The sequence below is a fragment of the Moschus berezovskii genome, chromosome 11 (genome assembly GCF_049115385.1).
Source record: "Moschus berezovskii isolate FMDL1 chromosome 11, NW_MosBer_1.0, whole genome shotgun sequence".
In the NCBI taxonomy this organism is placed as follows: Eukaryota; Metazoa; Chordata; class Mammalia; order Artiodactyla; family Moschidae; genus Moschus; species Moschus berezovskii.
In genome coordinates, this window is record NC_142470.1 from 69793041 (window position 1) to 69810879 (window position 17839).

The following is a 17839-nucleotide window of genomic DNA, read 5'->3' on the forward strand; positions in this document are numbered from 1 at the left end:
GCTCTGTTACAGACCATTAATTTTATCCTGCTTTTTATATACCTTTATTTTACCAGCCTTACTGTAACTGACATTTAAGGTTTTGATTCTTATGACTCTACATAGTGGAAAGCCATTTAAATTTTATAGGTAGGTGAATCATATAAGATATGTGTTTTAGAAAAAAACACCAATAGGCCTAAAAGAAGCCAGACTTATTCAGGACCATTTTGACTGACTCTGGCATGTCTCTATAGCAGCAGTTCTTAATTTGGTATCCTGGAGAAGTATGGATTTATAGTTAGCATCCTTTATCACATAGAGCTTTGAAAGCTATTTTATCTGTGCTACAGCCTTTCAAAATTGAGATCCTTGCACATTTCTTCTGCTATTACCACATTGTGCACATAAAGAGCTGCTCTTTTGAATTCATTGTGCTTAGAAACTTAATTCCTTGGTCAAGTTGTGAATACCATCTCTAGATGCCACTGTCACAAAGTTGAACTAAAGTAACATGTTGTACCTAGTAATTATTTTTATTTCAGAACAAGGCACCGAAGAAGTTAAAAAGTTGCTTTTGCTTTTACTGGGTTGTGCAGTTCAGGTAAGTTAAAATACTTCATATTTTTATTTTAATAAGTTTTTGTAAAGTTTTGAGGCTCTGTTTTCTGAAAGACTTAAAGGATGGGCCTTTGCTGTTCGGAGTCCATGTTAGAAATTTTAACATAGCTGTATAACCTAAGGAGATTCTGAAGAAAAACACTTTTTGTTATTTTATTTCAAATTTTATTTATGTTATCAGATAGTCATATCTGATAGCATAAATTATGTTTATGTTAATTTCTTTTAATTAAAATTAATTCTTTTTTTTAAATACTGAGGCTTTTAAAGACCCCAGGCTTTTCAAGTTCCCTAGAGGTACCCTGAAAACCTCTCCCAAAACATCCTTATGACTTATGCATGTATGTGTATGTGTTATTGAAGGGAAGAGGAGTGATGATAAAAAGGCAGAAATTATGAAATCTCAGTCATCTGCTGGCTTAGAAGTTAGTTACTGTAATAGAATTAGAAATCTCTTCAGTGCCCATAACACTGTATATAAAGATAAAAGAGCTTAATTTTAAGTGGAAAAAGTTTGCTAATGCTTATTTAGTTTTTATGGGAGTCTATAATTGGAAGTGAAACTATTTGTAGTTCTGTTTTTAACACCAGACTCTCTTTATGCTCTAGAGCTGGACTGCCAATAGGATAGCCACTAGCCACATGTTGCTGTTTTAAGCTTAAATTAATTACAGTTAAATAAAATTACAGTCTCAATGGCTCATTTGCACTAGTTACATTTCAATACTCAGCCATAGATATTCCTGAGTACTGCGTAGGAAAACCCTGATATTCTGATTTTTCAATTTCAAAATTTGTGTCTTATTCTCTTTTCTATCTTGGTACTCTCTCTCTTTTCTAGCCTTCAAGAACCTATCAACTTCATCCTATATACTTTAAGAAAGCCTAGCCTGTTTATTCTTTAAGAAAGTCTAGCCTTCTTAAAACTTCTAAAGTTTGAATAGAGGTGAGATTTAGTACAAATTGTAGGTATTTTAAGGGTAAAGGAAGAATTCTCATTGATCTGTGTTGAGATTGTGTTAAAGGGTGAGCTTTTAAAGATAGTATAAATATAAACAGTGGCTCTAGGACTTAGAAAAGGGAACTGTTGTATATGTTTAATTTAAACCTAAATCAGCCAAAAGTATGGCAGTTGAATTATGACTCTTTGTTTAGTCATAGTTATTATAACCCTGCCATTTAATGTGTGCTCATTGACTCAAACTATTTATTGGGCAACACTTTTGGAAGCATAAAATTTAAAAATTGGGGTTACCATACCTAAAAAGTTATTTTATCTATGCTACAAAGGTACTATCTGAAAGTCATTCTTAATTGTTCTCACTATGCCTGTCAGATATTAGTCAGTAGACCAAAAATCTTGTTTTTAAACCTGGTAATTTTTATCACATGTTCCCCAAAAATCTGACTTCCTCGTTACAACTAAAAACTACATTTCTTGTAATTTAATTTTAAATATTTTTGTATTATCCTAATAATTTTGATTTTATAGGATGAGGAACTTTCTGTACTGATAGAAATGTGCTTAATTAAGTTAAATTGTGTGGCAAGAGAAATAGAATATTATAATGTAATATGTAGAGTATAAATCAGAACCTTACTAAGTTTCTTATTGACCGAAGACCCAATTTTTGTTTAGTGCCTTCACTAGGAGTTCAGTAATTGGCCCAAAAGATGCAACTAAGCTAGACAAGGCAGTGCTGTCTATTTTGTATGCACTTCTCATTTGGTAGCTGTAAAAATACAGTTATACAAACAGTTGGATTGCAGTATAAGAGATGTAGGGGGAAGACAGAGTAAAACAGTAAGATGCATGTTGATCTCTTATTCAGTACTGATTGGAAAGGAAAAGATAAAGTTTGCATTGTAACATTTTTAGTTTATATCAAGTTTTTTTTAATGTACACAATGAAGAATTGCTGCTTTTATTCCACTTGCTACATGTGTACTTGTATATACATTCTTAAATTTTGCCCCTGGTAACTTTGTGTTAGAAACAAATCAAATATTTATTGTATTATCTTATATGTGTTGAACTGGGCCACAAAAAGAGATTTCTTTCATTGAGATTGATAGGATAAAGATGTGAGAATGAATTGTAAGCTTGAAGTAAAAATTGCTTAGAATTTTTTTTTTCCAAGAAGAAAGGCTGTGTTGTTTGATGACAGCCAAAGACTGACTGAGCATTTTGGCTATATTCCGAATTCTGCCACTGACTCACTGTGTTTTTTGGCAAGTAACTTATCCTCACTGAAACAAGTTCTTGATTCTTTACTTCTCTGTTTGTAAAGTTAGCATAATAATATTGTACTGACCTCACATGAATTGTGCAATGATTACCTGCTTTGGAACTTTTCAGCATACAAGTAATATGGATTTTCAGTACCTTACTTTTTAAATAAATATTTCTAAATTTTAATCTTTTTATTAGGTAAGTATTTAGAGAGATCATTTAAATGCAAAACAAAACCCTCATTGTGCTGTTTAAACCCTCATTGTAGCCAAGCTTTTTAGCTTAATGAGTTTTTACTTATTTACAACATATTAACAACTATACCCTATAAAGTATGAGTGATTGTTCTATTCATTTCCCTTAGTGTCAGAAAAAAGAAAAATTTATTGAAAGAATTCAAGGTTTAGATTTTGATACGAAAGCAGCAGTTGCCGCACATATTCAAGAGGTAATAATCTGTATAAAATATTTGTGTGTTTTTTATGAAGCTCATCATACATTTGTATATCTCCCCCAATACTTATAAAAGTCATAACTGAAGCAAGAATAAATAAAAGTCAAATATAGTTGCACTCTGCTTTTAGGCAAATCGTCTTTTCTTTAGACATAGCTTTTTAAGTGAATTATCTATAATGGCACAGTGCTGACTACAGGTGTACTGTTGACTTTATCCATGGGGATATAGGCAGAAAGTGCTATCTGAGGAATGTATATTTCTTTGTTAGACAGCATAGCATGCATGATATAGTGAATGGAAACAGCATAAATTGGATCACTGCCTGTAATTCAAATTAAAGTGAGCTAAGGTAATGCATTATGTCACTCCAGTGATTTTGTTTTAATGAATGGGCACAGCAGAATTTCTATTGAAGATATTGCTTGAATTATAAATACATTAGTGATTTGTAACATCGATGTGAAATCTAAATATAGGACATAATGTGCAATGTCAAATAATTGAAGTTAATATTTGTTAAGATTTTTTTTTTAAAGCTGCTATTTCTGCATTTGTCTAGTCTTGGACTTTTAATCTTGTGTACTTATTAGTTTTTAGAACTACAGTGTGTTAAGTTTTACATGTTGATTAGAGAGAACTAAGGAAACGGAAGGGGGAAGAGTTGTATTTAAATATTCTCTATTTAAATCACTTTGTGTTCCATATGTCATCTTTTCTGTTAGTTAATGTTCATAAAACTCTGCTTTCTTGTCAATAATATTGTAAGCATATTAGTATGCATATGTCATTAGTATGCATATGTCATCTTTTCTGTTAGTTAATGTTCATAAAACTCTGCTTTCTTGTCAGTAATATTGTAAGCATATTAGTATGCAACAAGATACAGTTTTGTTGGTAGTTTCCCTTTATATATATGTTTCCATTAGCTTTGTGATTTGTATTTTATTTTGAATAAATGTTGAGTGCCACAAGTTACTGAATTTGCCACCATTCTTGAAAGTGTTATTTTTCTGTTTATTGTGAAAGTTAAAGCAAAATATCAGAATCACAGTGAGAAATGGAAAACAAGAAATAAGTATTTCACTTACATAACTTCTCCATTCTTTTAAAAATCTTTATTAGGAGTCCTTTTCTTGTAAGGTGCTGTGATAGTGTCACCTCAGAATCTGTAAAAATTTGCTTTTCAAGAATAAAAGTGCAATAATATATATAGTATAGGATTAGAAAAAAACTTTTGCTTTTGATTTAAGTTACAATTAATTTAGTCTTATCTAAGGAAATGATCAATTGATTCTATTAAAGCAGTTGTCAGAAATAATAGTATTACCTTTCCTTAGGAATGCCTTGAATTAAATATTATTTTTTAGTTAGAAGATAAAAATAAATTCATTTAAAGATTATATTTAGTGAAAATAATTTTTAGTAGAAGCTTTTTCAGCATTTGTTAATTTCAAATGTTCTTTAGACATACTTTTCATATTTTTATTATATGGGATATAATATTTAACTTAATATACTAAAATTTATTTTTAAGTATTAGCTATTTAAAAGTTGTTTATTTTGGTTGCTTTCTAAAGGTAACCCATAATCAGGAAAATGTGTTTGATCTACAATGGATGGAAGTGACTGATATGTCTCAGGAGGAAATAGAACCACTCTTGAAAAATATGGTATTGCATCTGAAAAGACTTATAGATGAGAGAGATGAACATTCAGAGGTTTGTAAATTTCTTTTAGTATATTATGAAAGTTTCCTTTCCAGAAAACTTCAGAGATTTTTGAAAATTGATAGTCTGTTTCTTAGGGACAGGTAATAAGGTACTATATATCTTTTGTGTAACACAGAAACCAGAAAGGATGCATAAGAGCCCCAGAGTGCTAGTAAACATATTGCAATTGGATTTTCATTTCCCCTTCTTTTTAAATTACTCTGATTTTGTTCTTCTGTGTTTTTTAAAAAACTCATCCCTATAGTTCTGGCAACGAGTATGAAACCAGAGTTCTGGCAAAAATATAAAACTAAAAATATCGTTGATGTAAGTGGAAAAACCATTGCTTTTTCAAGGTTTAAGAATTTGAAATTTTGTAGTTTCATTGCCACATTTTGAGACTGTAAAAAATGTGTTAATAAAAAGAGAATAACAGGTGTTCTGAATAAAATGCCCTACAAAAGGTCTCAAATTTTTGTAGCAGTTTAATGAGGTGTGATTTTTAAAAAAGAATTATTATAAGCTCTTTTAAAAAAGCACTTTGCTTTTATAGGAGTAAAATTGCACCAGACTTTTTGGTTGCATTCTTTCAGAGCAGTTTATAATTTTTAGAGAAGTCTAGACGTTAGTGCATGTGGTGGTGAGTAATATTTTCTTAATAGCAGACCAATATACTCTGTCATTCTGGAGATTGTAAAACTTTGATCAGTCGTTCAATTTACGTGAGAGAGAGAGATTTGAGTTTATTTATGGAGAATTTGATTAGCTTTCTCATTGTTCTATAAAATATATTCATTTCTGATGGGAATTTTTAGCTTTTCTTATGGCTTTAAAAGAGAAGAATATATAGGAAATAAATGTTTTTTAAAGCAACAGCTAAATTAAAAAAAAATTTAAGACAGTGAGACCAAAGGAAGAAAAGAATGAGTTTTAAAACATCCCTAGTATATATGAAACCTACCCTGAGATACTACGATCATTTTATTTTCAGTCAGTCTTGAACCATATGCTGTATCTTCTTTTTTTATATTCGTAATCTTTTTACTGTTTTAGTAAAAACACTTTCAGTATGTATCCTGGTGGACAGTAGTACTCACACTGGGAGTTCAAGTGGGTATCCTAGCACTCAAATCCTCCATTTGTTGGCATGGCCAGAATTGGACAGCCACAGGCTGTCCACAGGGGGTGCTCTCCCTTGTCAGAACAGAGAGCCCTTTTCTCTGTTTTTATTGATCTTTTGTCATCATTGTTTCACTTTGATCTAGAAAGTATAATTTGGTCACATTGTTTTTAATTATACATCTTTTTTTTTTCTTAATGCTAAGAAACAAGAATCTCTTCAGTCATCTCCTTTTGAAAGTGAAAGTGACTCAGTTGTGTCAGACTCTTTGTAACCCTATGGACTGTAGCCTGCCAGGCTCCTCTGTCCATGGAATTCTCCAGACCAGAATACTGGAGTGGGTAGCTGTTCCCTTCTCCAAGGGATCTTCCCAACCCAGGGTTTGAACCTGGGTCTCCTGCATTGCAGGCGGATTCTTTACCATCTGAGCCACCAGGGAAGCCCAAGAATACTGGAGTGGGTAGCATGTTCTCCAGCAGGATCTTCCCAAGCCAGGATCTTCTTTTACTAAACTCCAACAGGATCTTCTCCTTTTACTAAAAACTAAATATTTATTGTTACTGTTTAGGCCAAGCTTTGTATTGTAAATTTATTGTGTACTTAATCTTAGTACAGCTGCACAATAATCTCATTTTATAGATGAAGTTTCTAAAGTTCAGAGAAGTTAGGGACTTGTCCATTCGAACTCCAGCACTTGTGATCCTAACCTTTATGATACCTTTGCCTAAATCTCTGCTCTGATACTTTTCCTTAATGATGAATTCTGTAATTATTGTCACCTGAAACTTTTAGCCTTGTTGTATCATATGTTCATTCTTCAACGTATATTGATAAATACCTGCTTTTTGTAAGAACTTTTACTAGAGTACGTGAGAGCAACAAACTTACAAAGAAGAACCAAAGATGGTTACAATCTAATAGGGAAATTATTTTAATAAGTGAGTTAACTGTAATAAAAGTTGGTAAGTGACAAGTACCAAAAAAAGAGACATATATCTAAATGTTGTACTATGTATGTGAGTTAGTCACTCAGTCGTGTCCGACTCTTTGCGACCCCATGAACTGTATCCCGCCAGGCTTCTCTGTCTATTGAATTCTCCAGGCAAGAATTCTGGAGTGGGTTGCCATTTCCTTCTCCGAAATGTTGTACTATAGGAATTTAAAGTAGAAAGATATTACTTGCAACTGATAGTGGAATACCTAAGATTGGAAGGATCAGAGAAAGCTTTTCAGAAATTAAAAGTATGCCTTAATAACATTTTCTATCAGACTTTTTGAAAATGTTTGGAGTTCTTGATCTCAAGAAACTACCACTATTAGAGAAAAGGCAAAATGGAAAGTACCTCTGGGTACTCTGTTAATTCTTAATACTAGGTTTCTTTCTTTTTATTTTATTTTTTAACTTTATTTATTTTAGTTGGAAGCTAATTACTTTACAATATTGTGTGGTTTTTGCCATACATTGATATGAATCAGCCATGGGTTTACATGTGTTCCCCATCCTGAACCCCCCTCTTACCTCCCTCCCCATGGTTTCTTTCTTTTTAAAAAATATTTTACATCCATAGATCTTTTGTGCTCTGTTTGTTTACAACTGGAAATTGTTGATATACTTTAATTTTACCACCTGCTAATTTCAAATGTAATATGTATCTTCAGTACTTTTCTTGAGTTTTCTGTTTTGTGAATAATTCAGTTAAATATTTCTGAGCAGCTTTTTGTGTTTACTACTATGCTGGATAATATCAGGGATACAAAGGAAGTATAAGGAAGGTTGTATCTGTTTTATTTTTAAAAAGCACATTGTAAATGAAAAATAAGGTGGCATGTAATTGAGTTCTAGATTGTGTATGAAACAGATGTTTAGTAATTATTATATGCAGGTACTGACGGTTCACAGATAAAGAATTTGCCTGCAAATGCCGGAGATACAGGAGACTCAAGTTCAGTCGCTGGGTCAGAAAGATCCCCTGGAGGAGGAAATGGCAACCCACTCCAGTATTCTTGCCTGAAAAATCCCATGAACAGAGGAGCCTAGTGAGCTACGGTCCAAAGAGTCACAAAGAATCAGAAATGACTGAGCACAGGCACACACACACATGTATGCAGGTACTTTTGTTAAAGACAAAAGATGATATAAGGCAATATTAAAGATAATTGAGACAGTAAGAAAATAGGCAAATAAAAGCTGACTCCGTGAAGTTTGAGCTTGGGCTGCTGTGGAAATTAGTAACACTATTCACAGAGACAGTGGAGTTGGGCTGGACATACTAAGTAGATAGACAAGATGAAGTAGTGTCAGTGAGCAAACCATCCTTCAAAATGTAACATTGAAAAAGAAATAGAAGGATAATAAAGGGGAAAATGTGATTTCCTCCCCCCAGATAGTAGAAACGTGTGTGTCTTTGAAGAACAAGGAGAAAAAATCAATAGAAGGAGAGAAACTGAATATGTTACAGAAGTAAAGAATATGTGTTGGGAATAAGAGATGCATAAAAATGGAGGAATTTATTGCAGGTGGTTCTTTTTCTTTGCCAAATTGAAGGACAGTTCATTTGTTGGAAGTCATGATAGCAGTTTCTGGTTGGGGGCTTATGTAGAGAAAAGGGAATATATTTACATCTGCCTTTATAGAGAAATTTTTCTAGGAAGCCATCAAGATTTTCAGTGAAAGAATTGATGGACATTGGAAAGAGCTTAATTGAAAGTGGATGACAACTTATGTAGTAGGGCTGTATTTTGTTTTGTTTTTTTTTAGAGTTCTTTATCACCTTGGAACAGGAATAGAAAAATTGACAGTAGATAAGGAAAATGACATACCATTTTATGTCAGACTTGAATTTGAATTTGTGTTATATTCGTGTGTGACTTTAAGTTATTTAATCTATATGTGCCTCAGTTTCCTTATGTCTAAAATAGATGTAAAGCCTCTATTGCCAATTATAGTATTGGATGGGATCTTGTTGTAAAATTCTCTTAACTAGGAGTTCTATAAATATTTGTTTCCTTTTGTTTTTTTCCCCGAAGAGTGAACGAACCGATGACATAGTGGTGTTAAATTAGAAAGTACGGGTGACATTTAACAGCCTAATTGCAGTTTCAGGCCAAGTAGGAACTCTGAAGTAGCCAAGAATAATTTATTTGACTGGGCAGAAGGGGAGACTTGAGTGATTGTAGGTTCAGGCATAGGAATGGTGATATAGGAGTAATGTTCTAGTAAAGGAGACTAAGGAACTGTATTTTTCATTTTTTAAACTTGAAATTAGCTTCTTGTGCTACTGGTTACTGTGTTGGACAGAACAGTTACAGACATATTAATCTTGAGTTAATTCCTTTACTGTGTCAACAAATCTTCTATGCCTTTCCAATAGTTGGTATTTGTTCTACATATTTTACCACAATTTATTAATTTTTGTTAAAACACTGGGAAGGGAAAAAAGTATTGTCTTGTTCTTGTGTTGTCTACTAAATAACTCAACCATGTACTGTTGAATGAAACTTTTTAAAAAATGACAGCTAAATATGTCAAAGTTAAAGGACTTACCTGGTGGTGCTGTCTTTAAGTCACCATGCAAGGGGTGTGGGTTTGATCCCTGCTTGGGGATCTAAGATCCCACATGCTGTGTGGCCTAGTCAAAACACAAGAAATTCACCATTGATGATAAAGATATTAAATAAATAAGACATTTTTGACCAATGGATTCTTTGTGATATTGTAGTATAATACTTAGACTTAGTGACTAGTGTTGTGTATTTGGTTCTCTGATATGTAAAATACTAAAAGTGCTTCTGTGATTTCTCTGTTTCCTTAGACTATCGTAGAACTCTCTGAAGAGCGGGATGGTCTTCATTTTCTACCCCATGCCTCTTCATCTGCACAGTCACCTTGTGGTTCTCCAGGCATGAAGCGAACAGAAAGTCGACAACATCTGTCAGTGGAGCTGGCAGATGCTAAGGCCAAGATAAGAAGGCTTAGGCAGGAATTGTAAGTTGCTGCTTTTCAAGGCTCATTGAATTTATATGGTTGCAGAGGTGACCTAAATGCGATGTTTTTAGGCTTATGAAATATGGATGCGTGGTTCCCAGTTGCTAGGCTGTATCACAGTTTTTGGTAGTATTTGTCAAAATGAAGACAGTATCAAAGTTTTCTTAATGCTAAATCTTATCAACTTAAAGGATGCCTTTATCCTGTATCTATGTACTTCCTATTCTTCTAGTGTTAGGATGTCCTTTCTTTTATAAAATAATGTTTTTCCTTGGCAAATTGAGGTCTGCTTAATTTTTTAATTTTTTCATTCCATGAAATCCAAAACACTGACAACCACTGATACATATTGTTGTTAAGTTTAGCTTTTTTAAAATTAATGTTGTAAAATGAATTTTTGGTGTACAGTATTACAGAAAAATAATTTTGTGTGTCTTCTGCATGGAGTAATTGAAATGCCTGAGTCACATACTTAAAAATGGTAAATATTCAGATTGGTTAGTGCTGATAAAATTAATATTTATTTAACTTTCAAAAATCATTACAGGAAAATCAGTATAAATGTCACATTGGTGAATAACTTGTAAAGACACAACCAGTCTCTGCTGGAGATTTTTTTATATTGCACTTTAAAAAACAAAGGAGTTGTGTGTTATAGGCTTTTTCTTTCCTTTTTTTCCTTTTTTTGGGGGGTTTTGTTTTCTTGGAATTTAGGCTTTGGGGTATAGATTTTAAATTTAAAATCACCATATAACTATTAAGTTTATGTATTGATTGTTTAACAGCAGTTAGTTTTTAGAAAGTGGTTGAATGTGCAAGGTAGAAAAAATATGCAGTCCATAGGAAAATTTGAAAACAAGAAAATACAGCTTTCATTGTGAATGTCTGCGGTATTATGTATCTGTTGAAGTGAATACGCCCAAGATATTCTATAAACAGCTGCACCATGAAAATTAGGGAAGAGATTGCTGTTATTAGTTTGACTGGCAGTTAATGGATAGCCTAAACAGTGAACACTAGTTCATTCCATATAATTTAGCACAATCTTCTTCAGTCTTTAGATAAAGCATGCAATTAGAACTGCAGTGATGGTTGTGAATTCATTTAACATTTTGCACTATATTAGAATTTGATTTTAAAATAAAATTTACTTGAGCATCATGTTATTAAAATTCCAGACAACTTAAAGAGATTAGTAAAATTTGGTCTCATGCTGACTGGGAAATATAAATGAATATTTTTAATGAATAAATAAATATGCCAGATATAGCAAGTTTTCTCAGTAACTAGCATTACATCAAATACCATCTATATCTTTTGTTGTCCTTTGAAAATGTGTTCCTTCATGGGTTTCTTCTGTTAACATCTGTTTTAAATGTTTTTGTTTTGATAGATCTTTACTAAAGTGATGGAAGTGTGGAATCATGGTAGATAAAAATAGTTTAGGTTGCCTTATACCTAATGGAAATGAATAATTGGAACATGACAACTGATAGCATATTTGTGGGTGGTACATCATAATATAATTGCTTTCGATTACTGACATACCAGAGTAGAAGTGTAATTTGCAATTTGAATGGAAGAAGAAGTAATTTCTTATAAATTTCACTTTTATGCAATAGGTAACACTATCAAAAATGCTTCCTTTAATAATTCTCTTTGTCTCCATGGATCCCATGTTTCCAAAGAGTTTACGCAAATTATTTTTTTTTTTAGGAAAAAACAGCTTTATTGAAATATAATTCATATATCAGAAAATTGAACCTTTTAAAGTGATTCAGTGATTTTTAGTTTATTCTCAGAGTTGTGCGATCATCCCATGCCATCTAATATTAAGACATTTTCATCACCCCAGAAAGAAACTGTATACCCATCAACAGTCACTGCATCACCTTTGGCTCCTCAAAACTACTAATATACTTCCTATTTCTATAGATTTGTCTATTCCAGACATTTTATATATATAAATGGAATCGTACATTATGTGGCCTTTTATTTCTGGCTTCTTTCACTTAGCATAATGTTGTCAAGATTCGTCTATGTTGTACCATATAGCAGTACTTCATTCCTTTTGATGGTTGAATAATACTCTCTTTTATGGACATTCTACCTTTTGCTTACTCATTTATGAGTTGATGGACGTTTGGATTGTGTTCTACTTTTTGGGTATTTAAATAATGCTCCTATGAACAATTCATGTGTGTATTTTTGTATAGACATATATTTTCATTTCTCTTGGGTATTTACTGAGTTGTAGAAATTCTGGGTCATATAGTAGCTCTGTGTTTAACCTTTTGAGGAACTGCCAAACTATTTGGCTGTACCATTTTACATCACCACCAGCAAAGTATGAGGCCTCTAGTGTCTCTGCATCCTCAGCAATACCTGTTATTATATGCCCTTTTATTACAACCATAGATTTGACTTGCATTTCCATCATGACTAATAATGTTAAATCTCTTTTCATGTGCTTATTGGCCATTTGTATATCTTCTTTGGAGAAATATTTATTCAGTTCCTTTGCCCATTTTTAAATTGAATTTTGAGATAAACTTTTAATCAGTTCAGTTCAGTAACTCAGTCGTGTGTGACTCTTCGGGACCCCATGGACCACATGCCAGGCCTCCCTGTCCGTCATGAAATTACATGAAAACTGGAGGTGTATTAGAAATCTGTATACCCCACAGTTGAGAGTAAGTGAATTTTATTCACATTTGACTTGAGGGAGAAAAGGGAGTGGTGTCAGGAAAAGTTCATAGAGATAGTAACATTTTATCTGATGTTAGGCATTAAATAAGTTGGAAAGGCTCAGATGGGTATTCTAAGCAGACGAAACAGCAGCGATAGGATATAAAGAAGGACATGGGGAAATGAAGTTGAAAATGATGGAGTGGATAAGTAGAATGTCATGTATGCAGTGCTGAGAAATTTGAATGTTAAACAGTGGGGGCCAACTGAAGATTTTTTTTTTTTTTGTATAGAAGAGCAGTTTAAAAACAGATTTCTGTTTTAATAAAGAGATGTCAACCTTTAGTAGCTGACCTTTAGTGAGTATTCAAATTGGAAAAATAAATTCTGGTGTCATTGTAAAGGTAGACTGAAGGACAGTCTAGGCATGGAAGTGGTGTGGGCCTGATCCAGGGTTTTAATGATGAGGTTGAAGAGGAGGTGTTAAGGAAGAAGGTAGGGTCTTCAGTATAATTCCTAGTTTCCTATAAGTAGTGTCTGTTTGGATGGTGATGCCGTTCACTCAGACAGGGAACATAAGAGAGAGGAATACTATTAAGGTAAAAGACCAGTTTAGTTTTGACATATTTAGTTTGAGGTGCCTTTGAAATATTTCTGTGGAGATGATCAATTGACTATCTGGCCCATGATACAGAGTAGAGATTTCGGATCATTAGTATACTCATGCAGAATAATATATGCAGCTGCATGTAAGTCGTAATTGAAACCTTTGGAATGGATCAGACTGCCCATGAGCATGAAGAATGTGAAGGATGTAATCTGAAGAATACAAATATTAGAAAGGTGTTTAAGTGGTTAAAGGTAGATGTCACCATTTATTACCCACATTACTGTTTCTTCATATACAAAATGACAGGTAGAGCAAATGATTAATTAAGTGCATGAACTTAAGAGGCATTCTAAAATGTGAATCCTGGCTCTCAACACTTCCTAATTGAGTGACTGTGGCCACGTTACTGAAACTCTAAGGCTATTCAGTTTCCTAGACTGTTAAAGAGGAATAATATTAGTGCTTACTGTAGGGTTGTTGTGTGAGGTAAATATGTAAGTAAACAGTGTGTATTACATAAGCGCTCAACAAATGTAAGCTGCAGTCATGAGCTACTACTTCTTTAGAGTTCTTGTGAGGATTAAGTGCTTGGCAGAGTGTAAAATGCATAGCACAAGTGTGTGGCACAGATAATGAGAACTTGATAATTGTTAGCCAAAAGATAGGCACAAAACATGAAATCAGCAAAAGAATTAATATATTGAGAACTAGAAAATCCTGAGTGTAGAGTCATGGAAACCAAAGGAGAAGCATATTAAGAGTGGCATGAACTGCATTAAGTTTCTCAAAGATCTGAAAATAATGTGTTGGATTCGGCAGTAGGTGACTGACTGATAAATAGTGTCAGTGGGGAGATATGAATGGAAGCCTCATCACTGTAGATAGAATGGTCAAATGGATGCAAAAAGGGATTATTGGTAAGTGTAGATCCTCCTGGGTAACTCTCTTGGAAATTCCAGTAATTAAATTAAATTCATACTTCACATAGCTCCAAAGTGAATTTCAGGTGGATTGAAGAGCTAAATGTAAAAAACAAAATAATGATGAAGAAACTAGTCTAGATGCTGCTGCTGCTAAGTCGCCTCAATCGTATCCGACTCTATGCGACCCCATAGACGGCAGCCCACCAGTCTCCCCTGTCCCTGGGATTCTCCAAGCAAGAACACTGGAGTGGGTTGCCATTGCCTTCTCCGAATTTAGATGAGTATGTGTTAATATACTCTTGGTGGGGAAGAATTTTGCACAAAAGCGGTTGCTTTGTTTGTATTTTAAAAAATATTAAATATGTAAACATCCAGAAAAAAGTGTATTAAAAGCATTAGAATATTCCTCAAAAAGTTAAATATAGAATTTTATAAAATCTAGCAATTCCACACCTATGTATAGCCCATTAAAATTGAAAACAGGAACTCAAGCATATACTGGCATGCCATTGTTCACTGAAGCATTATTCCCAATAGCTCAAGAGTAGAAACAATCCAATGGCCATGAACAGATGGACAGATAAACAAAATGTGCTTGTGGGCACACAGTGGATTATTATTCAGCCATAAAAAATGAAATTTTGATATGCTGCTGCAACATGGATGAGCCATGAGATAAGCCATCTCAGCTTGCTAAGTGAGATAAGCCAGATAAAAGGATAAATTTGAATAATTCCACTTAAATGAAATATCTTTTATGGGAAAATTGAGAGAGATAGAAAATAAAGAATTATTGCTTAATGAGTATAGAATTTCTGAATAGGGTCATGAAAAAGTTTTGGGAATATGTAGTGGTGATAGTTTAACATTGTAAATGTAATTAGTGCTTCTGAACTGTACATTTAAAACTAACCATTTAAAAATGGTTAAAATTTTATGTTTTATACATTTATATGTCACCACAGTAAAAAAAATTTGTTTTTAATTTTTAAAAAAGCATTTAACAGGGAATTACCTGCCAGTCCAGTGGTTAGGACTCCATGCTTTCACTCCTGAGGGCCTGGGTTCAGTCTCTGTTCAAGGAACTAAGATCCCACAAGCCATGTGGTGCAGTCCCTCACCCTCAAAAGAAACATTTAACTTTTTGCAAAGAATGTATATTATAAAATTATAGTAACTTTTCATCAGAAGAAATTTTAATGGCACAATAAGAAAATAAAATTAGCCTTTCATAAGATTCAAATAAATTTAAATTAGAACAATAACACGGCATTTTTCAGTTGTTAAATTGTTTCATATACAATCACTTTTATCCTCTGCTAGTTGCATTATGAATTGATAGTGACCTGTCTGCAGGACAGTTTGACAGTAAATATCAAGTAAATATTTAAACATGTAATATACTTTTAGAAATCTATCCTAAAGGACGGAGGGAGAATCGACGGCCGGCAGATCACGGCCACAGCCGTGCTGGCCCCCTGGCCCCAGCCACCCCTCAGGCGACTGAGCCCTCCCCGGAGAATGCTGCCACTGCCCCCCACGTGGCACAGGCTGAGGAGAAGCAGGTCGCGTTCCCCTTTGGGCAGGTCCCCCGAGCGCCGGCGACCCCGCTTCCCCCGCCGCCCCCGCTCCCCGTGCCACTGGAGCGGCTCCAGCTCCAGCTCCTGCCGAAGGAAGATGGAAAAGTACTCAGGATTGATTCAAGGGCGGCAGGAGCTGAGAGGCCATGGCAGCATTGTCGGGTCACGGCGACAGTGCCCGGATTACGGTGGAAGTGCCCGGGTCACGGCGGAAGTGCTCCTAGAGCTCTAGGAAATCTGACTGAAGCAACTCAGTCTGATGGAGAAAACCGAGAAATCAATTGCTTTGAAGAGGCAAAAGAGAGAAACTGAACAAATTAATAAACTCTTTCTTGGTGTTTTGAACTTTGAAACCGCAGAAAAAAGTCTGAGGAACTGTTACCAGCAGTGGGGAGAACTTACACACTGTGTGGTCCTGAGGGATCCAGCCAGAGATCAAGACAGTGCAGTTTTGTCACCTTTTCATCCATGATCGAGGTGGATGAAATGTCCACCAGACCCCATTCCATTGACGGCAGAGTGCTTGAACCCAAACATCTGTCCCAAAAGCAGCATCTGGACAGCGGGGTGTCCTTTGGACACTGAAGAAACTGTTTGTTAGTATTCAACAAGATACTGAGGAACATCATCTTAGAGATTACTTTGAGAAATATGGAAAAATGGTACCATTGAGAGCATTACTGATAGGCAGTCTGGCAAGAAAAGAGGCTTTGGATTTGTGACTTTTGATGACCTTGATTCTGTGGACAAGACTGTGTTGCCGAAAAACCATACCATCAGTGGTCATCATGCAAAAGTCGCAAGGCTTTGTTAATATGGGAAATGCAGCAAGTCCAGGGTTCTAGAAGGGGAGGAGGAGGCCCCTTTGTTTTGGGGGTTTATCCTGGTGGTGGTAGCGATTTGGGACTAGCATCAGGATGAGAAAGTAACTTCTGGGGAGGATCTGATGCATATGGAAATGGTCCTAGATTTAGGGGTGCTTATCATGGGGCTGGAAAAGGGAGAGACAGAGGGTCTGTCTGGTGGTGAAAGTCCCACATCTGGCAACCATGATTGAGGCTGCAAAGGTGGTCATGGCAACTATGGAGGAGGAAGTTGTAGAAGTGGAATTAACAGTGACTTTGGAAATTATCAGCAGCAATCTAATTACAGTCGATGAGGAATGGAAACTTTGGTAGCAGGAACTTGAGGGCTCAATATGGTGAAGAAAACTCTGGTCCAGGAGGCAGTGGGGAATGTGGGGTTGGGAGGGCGAAGCCGAAACTGAGCTTCTTCTTTTTGCCCTGGGCTTCACTGTCTAAATAGCAGAGGATGAGAGCCCAGAGGTAACTGGGCAGCTTCAGGTTATGAGTAAACATGCAGTGATGTGGCAGAAGACACCAGAGTGGGTGCAGAGAGCCATTTGTGAATGAATTAAATTATTTAAGAACATTGCCTTCTTGCAGAGGAAAAACTGTATAGAAAGTGCCTTTGAGGCAGTTTCTTAGCTTAATTGTGTTTTTCTAGTGATCTTTGTCAGAGTGTAGAAGCCTCACTTTGATAATGTTAAATTTTGTTTAACATTTTGTTAAATGTTTGTAAATTGTTAACATTTCTTTGTAAAATGTTACATTAAAAAAATCTTTTGCAAAAAAAAAAAAGAAATCTATCCTAAAATATACAGTTTTATTTATAATGATTTTATTTGTCAAAACATCATTCATTACAGTGAAAATTGGAATCCATTTAATGAGTAAATTATGATTCCTCTATCAATGGGAATATTTTTCCATTAAAAATGGGTTTCTAAAAAAATAATAATAATAATAAGCCAGGGCTTCCCTGGTGGCTCAGTGGTAAAGAATCCGCCTGCCAGTGCAGGAGACACAGGTTTGATCTGTGATCCAGGAACATCCCACATGCTGTGGAGCAACTAAGCCCATGTACCACAACTA

The 17839-nt window shown here is 34.6% G+C and overlaps 1 protein-coding gene and 1 pseudogene across 8 annotated transcripts in view; both read left to right on the top strand.

Moving 5' to 3' along the window:
• CCDC88A (coiled-coil and HOOK domain protein 88A) overlaps nt 1-17839 on the top strand; it is a 119078-nt gene that overhangs the window by 38982 nt on the left and 62257 nt on the right. For all 8 annotated transcript variants that reach the window (XM_055401096.2, XM_055401098.2, XM_055401095.2 and 5 more), the window contains 4 exons: nt 525-583; nt 3198-3281; nt 4868-5008; nt 9932-10104. In XM_055401096.2, the coding sequence (XP_055257071.2) occupies nt 525-583; nt 3198-3281; nt 4868-5008; nt 9932-10104 (457 nt within the window). The remainder of the gene's footprint in view (nt 1-524; nt 584-3197; nt 3282-4867; nt 5009-9931; nt 10105-17839) is intronic.
• LOC148776185 (heterogeneous nuclear ribonucleoproteins A2/B1 pseudogene) lies at nt 15717-17127 on the top strand (annotated as a pseudogene).